Below are 15,166 nucleotides of genomic sequence, written 5' to 3'. Positions count from 1 at the left end.
CCCAGTCCAGCAATCCAATAATTTTATTTCAAAACCTTCCCCAAATTGCTTTCCTGAATTGTTGATGTTTGTCATGCTTTCCAGTTTCCTTCCTAAAAATTTTTGGGGACTGGTTTGGTTTTTATCTCTCTTTTTTTGTGTGTGTCAATTTTAACTATTGGTAACTGCCTAGACAAATCCCTACGGTTTTCTTTACGTTTTCAGTAGTTTGACACTGCATTTTTCCTAGGGCTGAGAGAGTAGCTGGTCCCAGGTTATCAGCTAGCTTCCTATCCAAGACAGGCCTAGAACTCAGTCGTTTGTTTCTAGCCTGGTACCTTAACCAGTATTCCAAACTGGTTCTCTGTCTTTTTATCATCTTGTTCCTTTTAAAGCAAACAGATTTAGCTTCCAGGTTCAAGCGTGATAAATTTCATTCCTTTTTTTTTTTCAATCTGTTCTTTCACATTGAGTTTCAGATACCTCTAATTCTGGGTCACCAATGGCACAAATTAGTGCTTAAAGACTAGGTTGGTCAGTTATTTCTATTTTCTTTAAAAAGTCTTCCAAGGAAATCTCTATGCTCTGAAATTTATTGAAGGTTTTCCGAACTACCAAAGTGCCACTTTTATCATGCTTATCTGGTCTTTAACTAGCCAACATAAGCTCCTTACAATAAATACCACTCATATGGTAAGTTATTAATTACAGAAGGTAAGGATTCCTTGGGAGAAGAATGTGTTTTAAAGTGAAATCTCAAATTCTGTTGTGATTCAACAAGACCTTTGCCTGCTGAACTCTCAGCAAAACAAACTGACACTGTCAGAATATTAATTTGAGCGAAAAAATTTTAATTGGCTCATATTGGGAATTACATTTTTTATCAAACATTCTAGTTTTTGTAGCCTCGACTGGCACGGCGACCTCGAGCTCGTTCAAATTTCCGCCCCTTGGATCGGACATATGGCCTGGAAAGAGAGGGGGAAAAAAGTTTTGTTTTTTTTAAATAAATGGCCTATTGTTGCATCCCATTTTTATGCAGGGGACAAAAACACGTGTTTTGAACTTCAACCCCCCCCCCCCAACAAAATATGGCTTCCTATTTCCAGTCACTTTTCTTCAGCTCCCTAATCCAACAGGATTCTCTCTTAAGTGGAAAAACAAGTAGCTATAGTTTCTAGCTTTTAAATTGTTTAATTTTTAGCCTTTAAAAATTCCTCTAATCCCAAGAATAAGTGTTCAGTAAGATTTTTCTTACTCCCAAAACAATGAGCCAATAGATCATGGAAAATTATATAAGAATTGCAGCCTAAACCTGTTAATAAATTGAGATGGTTCAATGGCTGCAGATATTACAAAGCACAATCCATTTTTCCACTTGTTAAGCTTGGGAAAAAATCCCTTAATATATTACAGGAAACAAGTAATTGCAAGTCATAGATTTTCAAGTCATGTTATGCACCTCTTTTTAAAGTTACTGCAAAATATACAGATATAGGAACACTGGTGTATGTAAACGTATCAAAGTTTCCATCCTACTTTCCAGCAAAGCTGGAAGATTCATTAACATTTTCTGAGATGATCTAAAAATATACCGAGATTCAAAGATGAAGAGACAAAAATATCTCTTTCAACTTAGTCCTGAGCATGTCTATTCTGGTATTAATCCCATAGAGTGCAAACGTTTTCCCCAAAGAAAAATATGAGCAGAGGATTAAAGCTTTAGTTTATCTAATAATTTGGTGAGGTAAATTACAGAACCCAATGTTTTCTCAGGAATTTAAGGCAGACTTCTCCATTCAGGTACCTATTATTTTTTCTATCAACTGAGCAAAAATCTTCAGCTCTCATTTTAAGAGCAAATTTCTCAGTGATAACACTGTAAAAATCTTAAGGATGAACAACTGTTCTACAAGTAGTCCTCAATTTACACTGGTTGCTGAATGATCATTTGAAATTACAAGTTTGTAAAGCACTTCTGGCTGTCATAAAACATCATGCCAACAGTCACATGACTGCATTTATGACGTTCAACTTATTGCTGTAATTGAGACTGGATTTCCAGTCATAAGTCATTAGGATGGTTAAGTTAAGGTGCCAAGTGACTGGACACGATTTTACACATCTTTTTGTGACAGTCATTAGGCGGATCTGCAGCTGTTATGCAAACCTCGTGGTCATAAGTGTGAAACCATTCTTCTGAATGGGTATTTTTTGGACGAGAAACTGGCAAAAAATATAGCAAATCATGGTCATGTCACTGGAACAGCGCAACCAGTTATAAAAACAAACTGATTGCTAATCACCTGAAATAGTCACATGACCCTACACATGTTGGCGCACCATCTTTTGTTAGCCAGAAGTGCTTTACAAACTTGTAATTTCAAATGGTCATTCAGCAACCGGTTGTAAGTGGAGTACTAGCTGTATATCCAAGACCTAAGAAATATTCTTGTGATGCCATTCTACGAGAAATCAACTTGTGCACTTTCTCAAATTTTCCTAGTATATTTAATCATTCAGGGAAACTTTGAAAATGCCTTCCAATTACAAAGCATCACCCTAGAGCAGGGGTCTTCGACCTTGGCAACTTTAAGACTTGTGGACTTTAAGACCACAAGTCTTAAGGTGGTCCAAGGCTGGAGACCCCTGCTCTAGAGCATTAGGTTAACTGACCTTTCCAGGACAACCATTGAAGCATTTTGTGAGTTCAGATTTCCTTGAAAATCTGAAAACAGCACTTCACAAAGCATCCCTCCTTTAAACAGCCCTGCCTTTCAGTCAACACAACTGACCCATAGTGGCTGCTCCCGGATGTGGTGTACACACAGCAGTATTACTGACTGTTCCAGAAGTACCATGAACCTTGCAGTTACGCAGGAAAAATAGTCCCCCCCCCTCCCTTCCAGAAGGCACTGCTGCTGCATGGCCTCGAAGACACTTATTTCTGCTTCCCCATTTTGCTGTGTATCTCTTTTCAATGCTTTCCAAACAAGGTGGACGAAAAGCATCAGAAAGAGAGTGAGCCAGATCAGGAGAAGCAAGCATTAGAGCTAGTCCTACTTACAGTCATTTGTTTAGTGACCGTTCAGTAATAACGGCACTGAAAAAAGTGACTTATGGCCAGTTGTCACTGTTGCAGTATTCCCATGGTCATATGATCAGAATTTGGACGCTTGGCAACTGGCAGGTATATATGAGGGTTGCAATGTCCCAGGGTTTTCATGTGATCACCTTTTGTGACAGTGACCAGCAAAGTCAATGGGGAAGCCAGATTCACTTAGCAACTGTGTTTCTAACAACTGCAATGATTCACTTAACAAATGTGGCAAAACAAATTCACTTAACAAATGGGGCAAAACTCACTTAACTGTCTCACTTAGCAAAATTTTGGGTTCAATTGTGGTGATAAGGACTACCTGGACACTTAGAAACCAAAAGTGCTAATGCAGAAGAATAAGTAATGAGCAAAAGCATAAATTCTGCTCAAATTAAGTCTTTTATAAAGAGGTCATGATTTTGAACCTCTGTATGATTTTGAAAATCAGAAATAAAATAGGGTAAGAGCAGAATGCCCAGAAGAAAACCTAATGGTCTGGAATACTCACTTAGTGTGGCTGTGGGGGGTGCCAGGAGCTTTGCCAAAATGCCGATAAACTTGGCGGGCCTTTCTGGGTCCTGCAGAAGGCAAGTTCAGAGAGATCTTTCAGTCAGGCTGAGACATCAGCAGCACAAAGACCAATAAAAGCTTCACAACTCAGGAAAGTGTAATGTTCTCTCCTGACTCACCAGAAAGTAAAACAGTTCCCTGGCCCTTAGGGGCAGCCATGGCTAACTGGTCAAAAGTCATGATCTGGCCTCCAGCTTTCAGGACGCGTCGGCGGGCTCCCTGTGTGACTCTGAGGGCACAAATCTAGGGAAGAGGAAAAAACCAGTTTGCAACCTGAGAATCCTCAAAAATAAAAAAAGGCAAGCACAGGCAGGTTTCTAGCATGGTGTCTTAACTGCTACTCCAAACTGGCTTATCCACATTTGGAAAATATGAGACCATGTTGCCTGCAGAAAAGGATTTTATGTATTCATGCTAGATTATTTTGCATACAAATAAAATGGCAGACAATCTTGTGCACATGAATAACATTTTTTTTACTGTTTCCATTGTCGTAACAGATAGGAATTGAACTCACAAAAATGATAGAAGACATTTCTATTTACCTCACCTACATCTCAGCTGTTGTAACTAGGAATCAAATACCTTTAATCAATTGACTACAATGAGACAACTCCATGATTAGTCAGGAAGCTAAGGTTAAGAATATTAAAAATATTAAGAAAAGCACTCATAAAAATTGCATTTCTGCTTTGGATAGAACCAGGAGCTGTTTATCTAAAAAACAAGCATTCTCTTTCTCAAGCGCAAAGCTTTGATCAATGGTTCATCAAACTCAATTCAGGTGTTCTTCAGATGGATAATTTATACTATAAATATTTACTGAAGAGATTTTTTTGCATATAATTCTGTATTTACTGTACACTCCTATATATAGCATTTTCCTCTAGTTTATGAAATCTGAACTGTCAAGAAATCCGTCGCCTTGCTCTACATCTCCTCCCATCTGAAGAGTTTAGTCTCCCACCAGTCAGGATACCTTCAGTTTGGGAATTTCCTGGATGCGAACATCATCTGTCACTGTTCCCACCACAACAGCAGTTTTGTTTTCCCGCCCTTGGAGCTTCATTTTACGGATCTAGAGAGTAAAAGAGTGATCAAGTTAGCATGCAAGTCCTGACCAATTTGCCTTTATCAACAGATGTTTCATTGGTCCTTTAACAGCATTACTTTTAGCTACAAACTACCCTAACAGATTGTTGGGGGCAATATGCTGACTCTGCAAACTGCTTAGAGAGGGCTGTAAAACTACTGTGAAGCAGTATATAAGTCTCAGTGCTATTGCTAATCAGGAGGGGAATGTTGCTGTGCTCTCTGAGCATCATTTTCCTGCTGACATTTCTAGTTGGATAATGAAACGTCTACAGAGAAACTGAGCTCAGAAACCACCACCAGTTACTAATATTCTGTTCTGTTGGAAAAATTACTACGGTTCTCCTCTTCAGGTCATCACTGATATCAACTTTCATTCTTCTTTTCTTTTTTCTCCATTTGGTCAAAGCCATAGCAGAGGTGGCACCACCTGTTCCTTTAACAGGAAAAGAACAATGGCAACGACAAAGCAAAGAGAGAGAAAAAACTAAAACTGAGGGGTAACTGAAGGACAAAGAAGAAAGAGAAAAGCAATAGAGAATTGAAGACTCTGCACTTACCAAGCGAGACACGGACAATGGAGGCCGGTTGGTGCGGCTCATGAATAGCCGTTTCAGTATCACCTTGTTGAATTTGGCATTGGTCCGGCGAGCCAGGAATCTGTAGAGCTGAGAAGGTGGAAATTAAACCTCCAAATATACTCCAACATTATTCTCTCTCCCTGCCTCAAATCCAGAGCATTTTATAGCCCACCTTATTTAATACAAGACCTTTGCAAATAAAGGCTAGCCTTTCCTCAAATATCACCACAAAGTACAGCCCACTATCTCCTAATATCACCTGGATCATTATGAAACAGGTTACTGCCCAGGCTACCCAATGAAGCAAAATGCGGGACTGAGAGGAGACAAAGCTGGAATATTTAATTGCATAAGCATACCCTGAGTTACCCTGTATATACCAATATAGATTCAAGCAATAAATGGTCTAAAATTAAATCTAAATACTGTTAATGGATTCCAAGAAACTGAGTATCATATTGTGCAAAAGTGATCAATGATGACACCTAGAACATTTATACATACAGCACACTGCTGTCAAGTGTACTTCACCGACCCCCCCCCCAAAAAAATACCCATGTATCTTTACACTTCTTTGGGTAAATGCAAAACTTGGCTCTCACCTTGACTAAGAGACGAAGATAAATATCCTGACTCTTGGGCTCCTTACGCCGAACCTTACGGTCCTTGTTGTGGCGAATATCAATTCCCTGGTACAAATAAGAGAAATATTCAAGTTAGTGGAAATATCTCATATATACCCTTTCCCTGACAAATAAAAAGATATCTTGTTTCTTTATACAGGTAGTCCCCGACTTTCAACCATTCATTTAATGACTGTTCAGTTACAACAGCACTGAAAAAAGTGAGTTATGTCAATTTTTCACACTTACCACCTTTATATCATATCCCCATGATCATGCGATCAAAATTCAGATGCTTGGCAACTGGTTCGTATTTATGACCATTGCTGTGTCCCAAGATCATGTCTGTGACCTTCTCACAAGCAAAGTCAATGCGGAAGCCAAATTCACTTAACAACTGGGTTACTAGTTTACCAACTGCAGTGATTCACTCATCAACTGTGGCAAGAAAGGTGGTAAAATGGGTCAATACAAACATAACAAATGTGGCATTTAACAACAGAAATTCTGGGCTCAGTTGTGGCCATAAATCAAGGATTACCTGTATTTTGGCATTATATTTATTATATAAGCTTCTGTTTATAAGTAAGAGTTAAACAAGTAAGAGTTTAGCTTGGCTGATCCTGATCCGAAGCACAGAAGCCTTTTGGTGCTTCTGACATGGAAGGTTATATCTAGTCTATGAAAAATCTCAAGACTCTGAGAGCATTAGTTTACTTCCCTATACTTGTAGGCCTCAACTTATTGACCAAAATTGAGCCAAAAATTTCTGTTGCAAAGTGAGATAGCTGTTAGTTTTGCCCCATTTTATGATATTTCTTGCCATCATCATTAAGTGAATCATTGCTGTTAAGCTAGTAATAGAGTTGCTAAGTGAATCTGACTTCCCCCTTGTCTTAGTGTATCAGAAGGTCACAAAAGAGGATTATATGAACCCAGGACATTGCAACCGTCATAAATATGAATCTGTTGCCAATTTTCATCACTTGGCCACCAGAATGCTGCAACAGTCGTAAGTATGAAAAACAGTGACATTAGACTCCCCGTTTTTCATCAAACGTTACTTTATTATAACCAAAGTAACGAGATGAAATTTTAAGACTTCAACCCTAGCTTGTTGCGCGCACGCGTGTTCGGGCCTCTTTCTCTGACCTATCTTTAGGAGCGCCAGCAAACTGGGTGCTTTTTTTAAGGCCCGAACTCCATCCTGCAACTACAACCGCCCTCTGCGGGCAGGCCTCCCTAGTATCGGGGTTCAATCCTGGGCCTCCAGGATTTTTATGCTTCCCTCTTTACTAGCACGACACAACCTGCTCTTCAGGCGGCTTCCCCGGAGAAGATTATAACCGATTCAACAGCCCCGCATCCATCCCTCTCAACCCTTACCATGGTGGCGTCGGCACCAGCGGAAAAAAAAAGGGACCGGAAAAGGCTGCTGACGCGCAAAGAACTATGGGAACGAAAGAATGAGCCCGGGAAAAGGAAACCCGGGCAATTCTACCTCTCTATGGTAATGTTAAGACCGCGCACGTAACGTAAGGCAGATGTAGAGCGACATTCCTTTGTTAAGAAACCAAGCTTCCGGGTTAACTTTCTGATTTATTACATCTCGTTAGAGAGATAAGTAACCGTTCGATGCCGGATGAAAACTTAATTTATGATCGATGAGCCTGATAGTGTTGCTTTCATTGAAACTTTATGGGATGAACCTACATGCATATCACCCTTTTTTGGAAAAGCAACAATCAAAAAAGCAGAAAAGGTATAAGACATAGTAACCCGCCTTCCCAATTAAAGCTAGGAAAGGAAAGGGAAATAAATAATTAAAATCTATTTTTCTGTCTTCTATATTTTCATTGTAAGAGAACAACTATGTTAATATACTATAGCCAAAAATCAAAATGGATTTTCAGACAAATATTCTAAAAAGATCTAATATTTTTTAAGTAACCCCCTCCCTCTCTGTATCTCTTCCTCTCTGTATCTCTTCCTCTCTGTGTCTATGTTTACCTAAACATACCTAAGCATTGCAGATTTCTGTAGTTTTCCAGAATATGATAAATTCTAATTCCACCATGATAGCCTTGGTCTTCTCTTTCATCTTCAAAAATGTATTTTTCCAATTACATAATTCATGCTCTTTTTTTTTTATCACCACCAAACCACTTGCTGTACTCCTTTTGATTTAGAGTAGGTTCATTCAGCATTCATTCACTCATTCTGACTGTTATACTTCTTACACATCTCATTTACCTGGCTTTCAACTTACTTTTATATTTCTGCCATACACCAGGTTGTTACTTTCAGATAAAGCAGGCAAAAGCATGAGTTTATATTTATTTCCTGCCTTTATTTTTTTATAAATAGCAAAGCAGCAAACACACACATAGGGCTGCTTCACTCCTGCGTTAAGGCTCTGACCATCGCTTTGCCATGTTCCCCAGCTAAGGAACTCTTCAGCTGAGTGCAGTGGGCGTGAGCTCCAGCCCAGGAGGCAGCAGGAGGCGAAAGCTGCTTTGAGCACAAATGTTGCACGAAGGCAAGAACAGAGTCGCTTTGCTCCTGCACTAAGGCTCTGACAACCCTCCTCTTCCTCCTCGCCCTTCTCTCGTGAACCCCTGGCTGGCTGTCACAGGGCTGGGAGGGCATGCACGAGCAGGGAGATCCTCTTCAAGCGAATGGCCGGGCTCGGCCAAAGTGCAGCAAAGGTGTGAGGGGCAGGCAGGTTGACCTGCTGATGAGCGTCTTTGGCAAGGGTGCTCTGGCTTTCTCCAAGCCTGACCCCTGGGGTGGGTGTGCGAGGTTCAGTGGGGCCAGCCCCCTTTTCCCACTGCCCTGAGCTTCTTAAAGCCACAGCTGGGTGCTGCAGACCCATCCCCCTTTCCATCGTTCCATCCTCCCAGATTCCATTCCCACCCTGCCAGCCCTCGTGTTAGTGAGGCTGGCGCTGGTCGCAGCCAGGTCGAGCCAGTGTCTTGGGGTGGAGAGCAGGTTGCACGTCTCCCCAAGCACCGGAGGCACGCCCAGGACCAAGGGCTGGAAGAAGCTCCAGAAAAAGATGAGGTGCTGGAGAATCAGCCCCGACCACTTCTCCATCCCTTGCCGTCACCCTTATCTTCTCAAGCGAGGAGTGACTGGGAGGGGAGGGTGAGGGGTGGGGCAGGGTCAGCCAGTGGTGGGTTCAGCCAACGGAGCCACAACAGAGAGCCCAAAGAGTTGCATGTGGCTCCGGAGCCGTGGGTTGCTGACACCCGCACTAGACCAAACTGACTCTCATTAGACATATTCATTAGATACAGCCATCTGTCTTTCTTTCAACACTGACTATTTGCAACAGGGCCCATAATACCCACCACTTTTCTATCACCACATTCCTTTAAGTCAGTGATGGGTTTCTATCGGTTCGCCCCGGTGAACCAGTAATGGAGGTGGCGGAAGGCTCCACCCACCCACCCGGACATCATCACAGACGCTCTGCACATGAACAGAAGGTTCTGTGCATGTGTAGATGGGCCACGAGCGAAGCAAACGCGTGCGTGCTCCCGATTCCAAACCAGTAGTGAAGGTAAGTGGAACCCACTACTGCTTTAAGTATTAATGGTGATATATGAGTATTATGCCTCTAAGATTTGTTAGTCAGCAGTTGCCTGTTCCATCACCTGATCTTTAGTACGCCTAATTTCTGTTGTTTGTCTTGACAATATATCTTTTCCTTGGTGTTCAGTGTTGTTTTAAGTGCCCTTGTTGCTATGTGCATGCATGACTGACTTCTGTGAATAAAATATTTATTTACCATCCGGAATTACTTGATTGTGAATTCATCAGCCTAGATAATGGGATAGATATGTGTTCTAGTCCCACCTTAAGGTACAAACCAGCTGAGTAAGATTGGGCTAGTCATTTTCTCTCATTTCTAGGAAGCAGGCAAGGGCAAGCCACTTCTAAAAAACCTTGCCAAAAAAACTGCAGGGACTTGTCCAGGAAGTCTCTGAGAATTGGGCACAGTTGAACAGAAGAAAAAAAAAGGTTATGGGCCCCTCCAGTTTACTAAGCCTATATATATTTTTAGTTGTGATCTTATACTGTAATTATTATACAAATTGTAGATGTTTTACAAGTGATGTATCAATGTTATTGAGGTATTGTGTTGCACATAGGTACATGCAAAATAAAAACACATCTTATGGTATGAGTCTGTTAACACATTAAATACAGAAGAAGTGTTTTTTTATTCATGTAGGCCTGAAAATCAGGTATAAAAGAAATACAGTATCTAGAATTATATTTATCCTAAAGTGTAGGCTATATTTTCCTTTGGAGTAGTGAATAGCCTAGTATTTCTAGAAAAACTTCAAAGTCTTCTAAATTGCTTTCAACAGATTATTTTTGGTTTTAATACTATTATAGGTATACACAGGTAGTCCTCATTTAGCGACTATTCAACTACAACAGCGATGAAAAAGTAATTTTGCTATCCGTCCTCATATTTACAATCTTTGTAGGTCTGTAAAATAAGGGAAAGCTGAAATAAAATTACAAGCACGGTCGTGATTTCACTTATTGACTGCTCTGCTTAAATCCAGAATGCAGCTGCACGGGTTGTTACAGGAGCCCCTCGTTACTCCCATAAAACAACTCTCCTGCGTGAGCTGCACTGGTTACCAGTGGTTCTCCAGGTCCGCTTCAAGGTGCTGGTTCTCACTTATAAGGCCCTACATGACTTAGGTCCGGGATATTTGCAGGACCTTCTCCTGCCTGCCTCTCACCGTCCTGTTCGCTCACATAGCGCTGCTCTCCTCAGGGTTCTGACGGCGAGCCAATGTCGTCTGGCGGCGCCCAGGGGTAGGACGTTCTCTGTGGGTGCTCCCACCCTCTGGAATGAGTTGCCTACTGAGCTCCGGACGGCTCCTGATCTCCGCTCCTTCCGTTGGGACCTGAAGACTTGACTGTTCAAGCAAATAGGCTGACTCTGATTCTGGGTTTTATTATTTATTAGTTAATTTGGTTTAAAATGGGATTTTGTTGTACATGTTTTTAACTTGTGTTCGCCGCCCTGAGTCCTTCTGGAGAAGGGCAGCATATAAATACATGAAATAAATAAATAATAGACCAAGTTGCCAGTCTCAATTCTGGTTTCTAAAAAGCATTACCTGCATATGTATATAAACAAATTTATTGCATACCACTTAGTAATAGAGTTGGAAGGGACCTTGGAGGTCATCTAGTCCAACCCCCTGCCCATGCAGGAGACCAGTACTAGGGATTCGAACTGCCGACCTTTCTGATGGACAAGCTCAGTGTCTTAGCCACTAAGCCACCTAGTCAGCCACCTTTTCTATTTTTCCACTTTCTGTTGAGTGTATAACAATATGAATAGGTATGACGTGGAGGCTGTATATTGTATATTTGTAACTGATTATATGGGAACTTCGGAGTGAAAGTCTTCTCATAAGCGGCTCTTTAGTATCTGTTGGAAGGGGAAAAAAGGAGCCTTTCCCTTTAAGGATTGTTGTAAGAAAGAACTTCCCCTTCCTGAATTCAAAACTCCAGGCTGGGAGATAACTTCGAAATGATTGGAGGTCAGCTGCTTAAGAGTAGAATCAGTTTATTGTTTCTAGGAAGGCAGGCAAGAAATAAATGCAAGCACAGCGTTCCGAGGCTAGCCTGTCTTAACTGTTAAGAGTAACCCTTTTTTATATCCTAAAAACATCTTTTGATTTTCTATGTGACCCTTTTAAAGTCTTTTGATTTGGCATGTGAATTCTTTGATTTGTGTGTGTGATTGTTTTATGGTGTTTAAATCCTGTTTGTTTGTGATTAGGTTCTGGTTTATGTGTGCAATTGTTTTATGGTGTTAAATCCTGTTTTTGTTTGTGATTAGGTTCTTCCATCCTGGATCTGGCAAATAAGTAATTGTTTTATAGTCCACTGTTTTTCCTAGCCCTTTGTAGTTGTTTATTTCCTATAATTATTCAGTTTGCTATTTCTGTGAATATCTCTTTTTTCCTCATGTGTTTAAATTACTTTGGCTTGATTTATTTTCCCTTTTTTGAGTGTTTGTTTTCCTTTCCTGTGTCCCACATCTGTTTGGATGTTGCAGGCCCCTGTAATTTTCTTCCTTTGTTTTGGAAAATAAGGTGGCTTAATGGCCCATTGGTAAAGGTGGGGGCTGAAACTCTGCCTGAGTTTCTGCGTATTTTCTTTAGGGGAATTTCCCTGCTCTTTTAATATTGAGTTTCTCATATCTTCCAACATATCTAAGCTGAAAGCAGCCAATCAAGGCTTGCGTTCCCATAAGAAAAATTCCAGGTAAAGGTGCCACGTTTTGCCCATATCCAAAATGGATGACGCTACGTGACGCATGCAGAAGTTTCCCTGACTAAATGTTTACGCTAGGCTAGGGAATGGGCTGTGGAGGATGAAATTGCCCTGATCCAAAATGGCCGCCACCGCATCCTTCTTCTCGAGACGGAATCTGCGTTCTTTTCACCTATTAAAAGATGGCAGTCCTGGAGGAAGCTGGAAATTTCTCTCTCCCTTGGCGTTGCCCAAAGCTCAAATTGCCCCTCTCCCCTCAGCAAAACCTATCATCGCTGAAAAAAACAACCTCCTCCGCTAGAACTTTTAAGAACTCAACGTTCCATTGTAACTTGAGCCCCTTCGTTGGTGCCCGTCCCTTAATTAAGATGGCTACTTTATACCCGCGCTGTCGTCAAAGATGGCAAAACCACCCACCAATGTACGAGGAGGGAGCCGTTGAAGGGCGGGACTGCCACGGTTTGCTGACCTCTGATAGGTCGGGAGAAAGCTTTCCCCACCCCGTTGCTCATGTTTCCCCAGGTAGAAAAGAACACTTCCCGGTATAGCATGCAAGGCAATGTTTGCAGATGAGCAACTCAGTGCAGAGGCAAGAACTGGGTTTGGGAAGCGGGAAGAAGAGTTGGGGCTGAGCAAAGGGAGGGATAGCGTGGAAAGAAGTGTGGGAGAGGTCCTGAAGACTGGAGGATGTCAGGGGTGGGGAGACCTTGAGAAGTGCTTCTCCTCCTTTCCCCCCCTCTCCTCCCCACTGATTCCTACGTAAGGTCATCTGGCTTTTTGGAGAAAGCATACCCGGTGAGAAGGGAATAGTCCTTTCCGGGGGGGGGGTTATCTCAAATGTCCTTCCCCCTCCCAGCATAAATGTATATTTCTCTGTGTGTATAACAATGGTAAGCTCTGTTGCCTTCCTCCTTTTTTTTCCCTTCTTTTTCTAAATAGCTTTGTAAGACGATTCCCCTCTTCTCCCCTTTTATGATGACACTCTCTTGCAAACATTTGTGAGAAGCTATTTTTTTTTCTAAGCCTTGGGATTGAAAACAGTTGGGCTAAACCGGCAAACCGGGGGTGCCTTAATAAAAGTACTTTATTTTCGCTTGCCGCTAGTTGAAGGGTGGGTAGGAGGGTATCCCTGCATTCTTTCCAAACTCAACTTTTTGTTTGTTTGTTTGTATTTTTCTTTCTCTTTCATTCCTGAGTGTCACCTAAATAGATCAATATTTTGTTTAATTTTTAACTGACGTTCTTTTCCCTTCTCTGAAGTTTTGGGCGAATCAGACTTCTAATAATAAAATCTTAAAGGGAAGGGAAACAATATGCTTTGTGGTCAGCTAGTTTGATCAGATTTTTACAGGTTGGACAGCTTCCTAGTTAAATATTTAAACACCTTATCTAGAGGGGGACTTTATCATGCGAAAAACAAGATTTTCTACATATGTTTCTGAAGAAGCATCTGTTTTGCTAAGAAAAGCCTCTTTTCAAACTTATTAACCCTAGTGTTATACCAAACCTGTAATGAGTCAGACAGGTCTGTGTTCATTCCTCTAGAATTTGGATGACATTTTTCAGAAAAGTTGAAATACGTGCATATCTGTATTTCTCCACTTGTTTCCTTTCCTTGGCTCAAAAGTTTCTTGCTCAATAAAAGAGCAATTAACTCTGGAAAATGCTTAAGAAGCTCTAGTGAGGAAGCAAGTTTTTTGGTGAGAGGAAGTTGCATTGGCTGCCCAGCTGACTTAAGGAAAATCTGTGCTAATGGAAAGGTTTTTAAATCCTGCTTTTCAAATCTAGGGTGCTGGGAGGAGTGTTGAAAAAGGAGGTTAAGTAGTGGTGGGTTGGAACCAGCTGTTTGACAGATATAAAGCACAACTGTAAAGCTGGGGTTCCATGACAAGATGAACCTGGTACTGAAGCCTTGTCGAGAAGGTTCCGAGGCCATCCTCCATGGGGAGTTTGGAGCCTACCCGCATAAGGGGATCCGCTATGCCCTCAGCCTCACCCGGATTGAATTGCATATCCAGCGGCTAGTACCCAAGCCAGACACTGATCAACGGACTGTGATACGGCTGATAGATGTGGTAGGTTGCCATACGCTGCGAAGCCATACAGCAGCAAACCAGTCAGCATTCTTCTGCATCTATGCCTACCCACTGAAGAAAAAAAAGGTAGCAGTGGGCTCAGGAAGGGCCCGGCAACGGATTGCAAAGACCTTTCAAGTGGACGGAGCAGAGCGCTACAAGGACAACCAGGCTCTGGCCGAAAAATGGGCAGCTGCCATCAAGTGCCTAGTGCTGGGGATTCCAATTTCCAGTGAAACAGGTAAGGGGTTGTCCTGCATTGGGGAGTATTGCTTCTCACCTAGACAGATGGCAGATGCTATCTGTTTCTATGCGGTGGTGTTCCTTCAACTGTATTGTTGTCGGACTGCCAGTCTTATGTGTGCTTCTGTGTTTATCACTTTAAAAAACAACAACAACAACAATCACCTTATTGGGAGAGAATTCATAACAGGTTCTTATTCTGATTGGATGATTTTCTGGAAGATAAAGAATAAAAGTGTGTATGTGCTTTAAATGTAGGATAGCCCCGAGAGTGGTTCAGCAGTGAGATGAGTTCCATATAAATTTAATAAATACAATATTGTTGTGCAGGCCTTCCACATAATTTTATGAGATATCCGAAAAACTGAACATCAACTTAGAGTATGCCTGCCAGCAGAAGTGTCAATCTTTAGTTAAAAAAGTCAAAATTAATTAGTACAAGCTCTCATGACCCAGAGAATATAAAATTCCTATTTCTGTTCTTAGAACATGTTGCTAACCCTTTTCCTTCAGTTCCTTTCTAAATTATCTTTGCATCATACCTGCTGCAAAATTATTAATTATCAATATTTTTTATAATTTTAT

The 15,166-nt window shown here is 41.4% G+C and overlaps 2 protein-coding genes across 2 annotated transcripts in view; one reads left to right on the top strand and one right to left on the bottom strand.

Moving 5' to 3' along the window:
- Positions 1-809: 809 nt before the first annotated feature.
- On the bottom strand, positions 810-7,589 carry RPL18 (ribosomal protein L18). Its single transcript, XM_034419545.2, has 7 exons — positions 7,332-7,589; positions 5,925-6,011; positions 5,302-5,409; positions 4,629-4,727; positions 3,769-3,892; positions 3,588-3,657; positions 810-947 (listed from the first exon to the last, which is right to left on the bottom strand). Exons 1-7 carry the CDS (start codon positions 7,332-7,334, stop codon positions 872-874), a joined length of 567 nt encoding a protein of 188 aa, XP_034275436.1. The 5' UTR covers positions 7,335-7,589; the 3' UTR covers positions 810-871.
- A 3,896-nt stretch (positions 7,590-11,485) lies between these two features.
- SPHK2 (sphingosine kinase 2) overlaps positions 11,486-15,166 on the top strand; it is a 46,302-nt gene continuing 42,621 nt past the window's right edge. The window contains exons 1-2 of the mRNA XM_034419546.3: positions 11,486-13,058; positions 14,052-14,579. Coding sequence (XP_034275437.1) covers positions 14,156-14,579 — 424 coding nt within the window. The 5' untranslated portion in view covers positions 11,486-13,058; positions 14,052-14,155. The remainder of the gene's footprint in view (positions 13,059-14,051; positions 14,580-15,166) is intronic.

The sequence above is a fragment of the Pantherophis guttatus genome, chromosome 4 (assembly GCF_059756535.1).
Source record: "Pantherophis guttatus breed Tessera chromosome 4, ASM5975653v1, whole genome shotgun sequence".
NCBI lineage: Eukaryota > Metazoa > Chordata > Lepidosauria > Squamata > Colubridae > Pantherophis > Pantherophis guttatus.
Note: the sequence above shows the minus strand (reverse complement) of the source record. Positions and strands in the feature narration are given on the sequence as shown.

What these genes read in the sequence shown, in the direction of transcription:
- RPL18 (XM_034419545.2), bottom strand. An exon ending in GGGAACTGTTTTACTTTCTG is followed by an intron (nt 3,658 to 3,768) that starts GTGAGTCAGGAG and finishes TGCCTTCTGCAG; the next exon opens with GACCCAGAAAGGCCCGCCAA. An exon ending in ACCCCCCACAGCCACACTAA is followed by an intron (nt 948 to 3,587) that starts GTGAGTATTCCA and finishes CTCTCTTTCCAG; the next exon opens with GCCATATGTCCGATCCAAGG.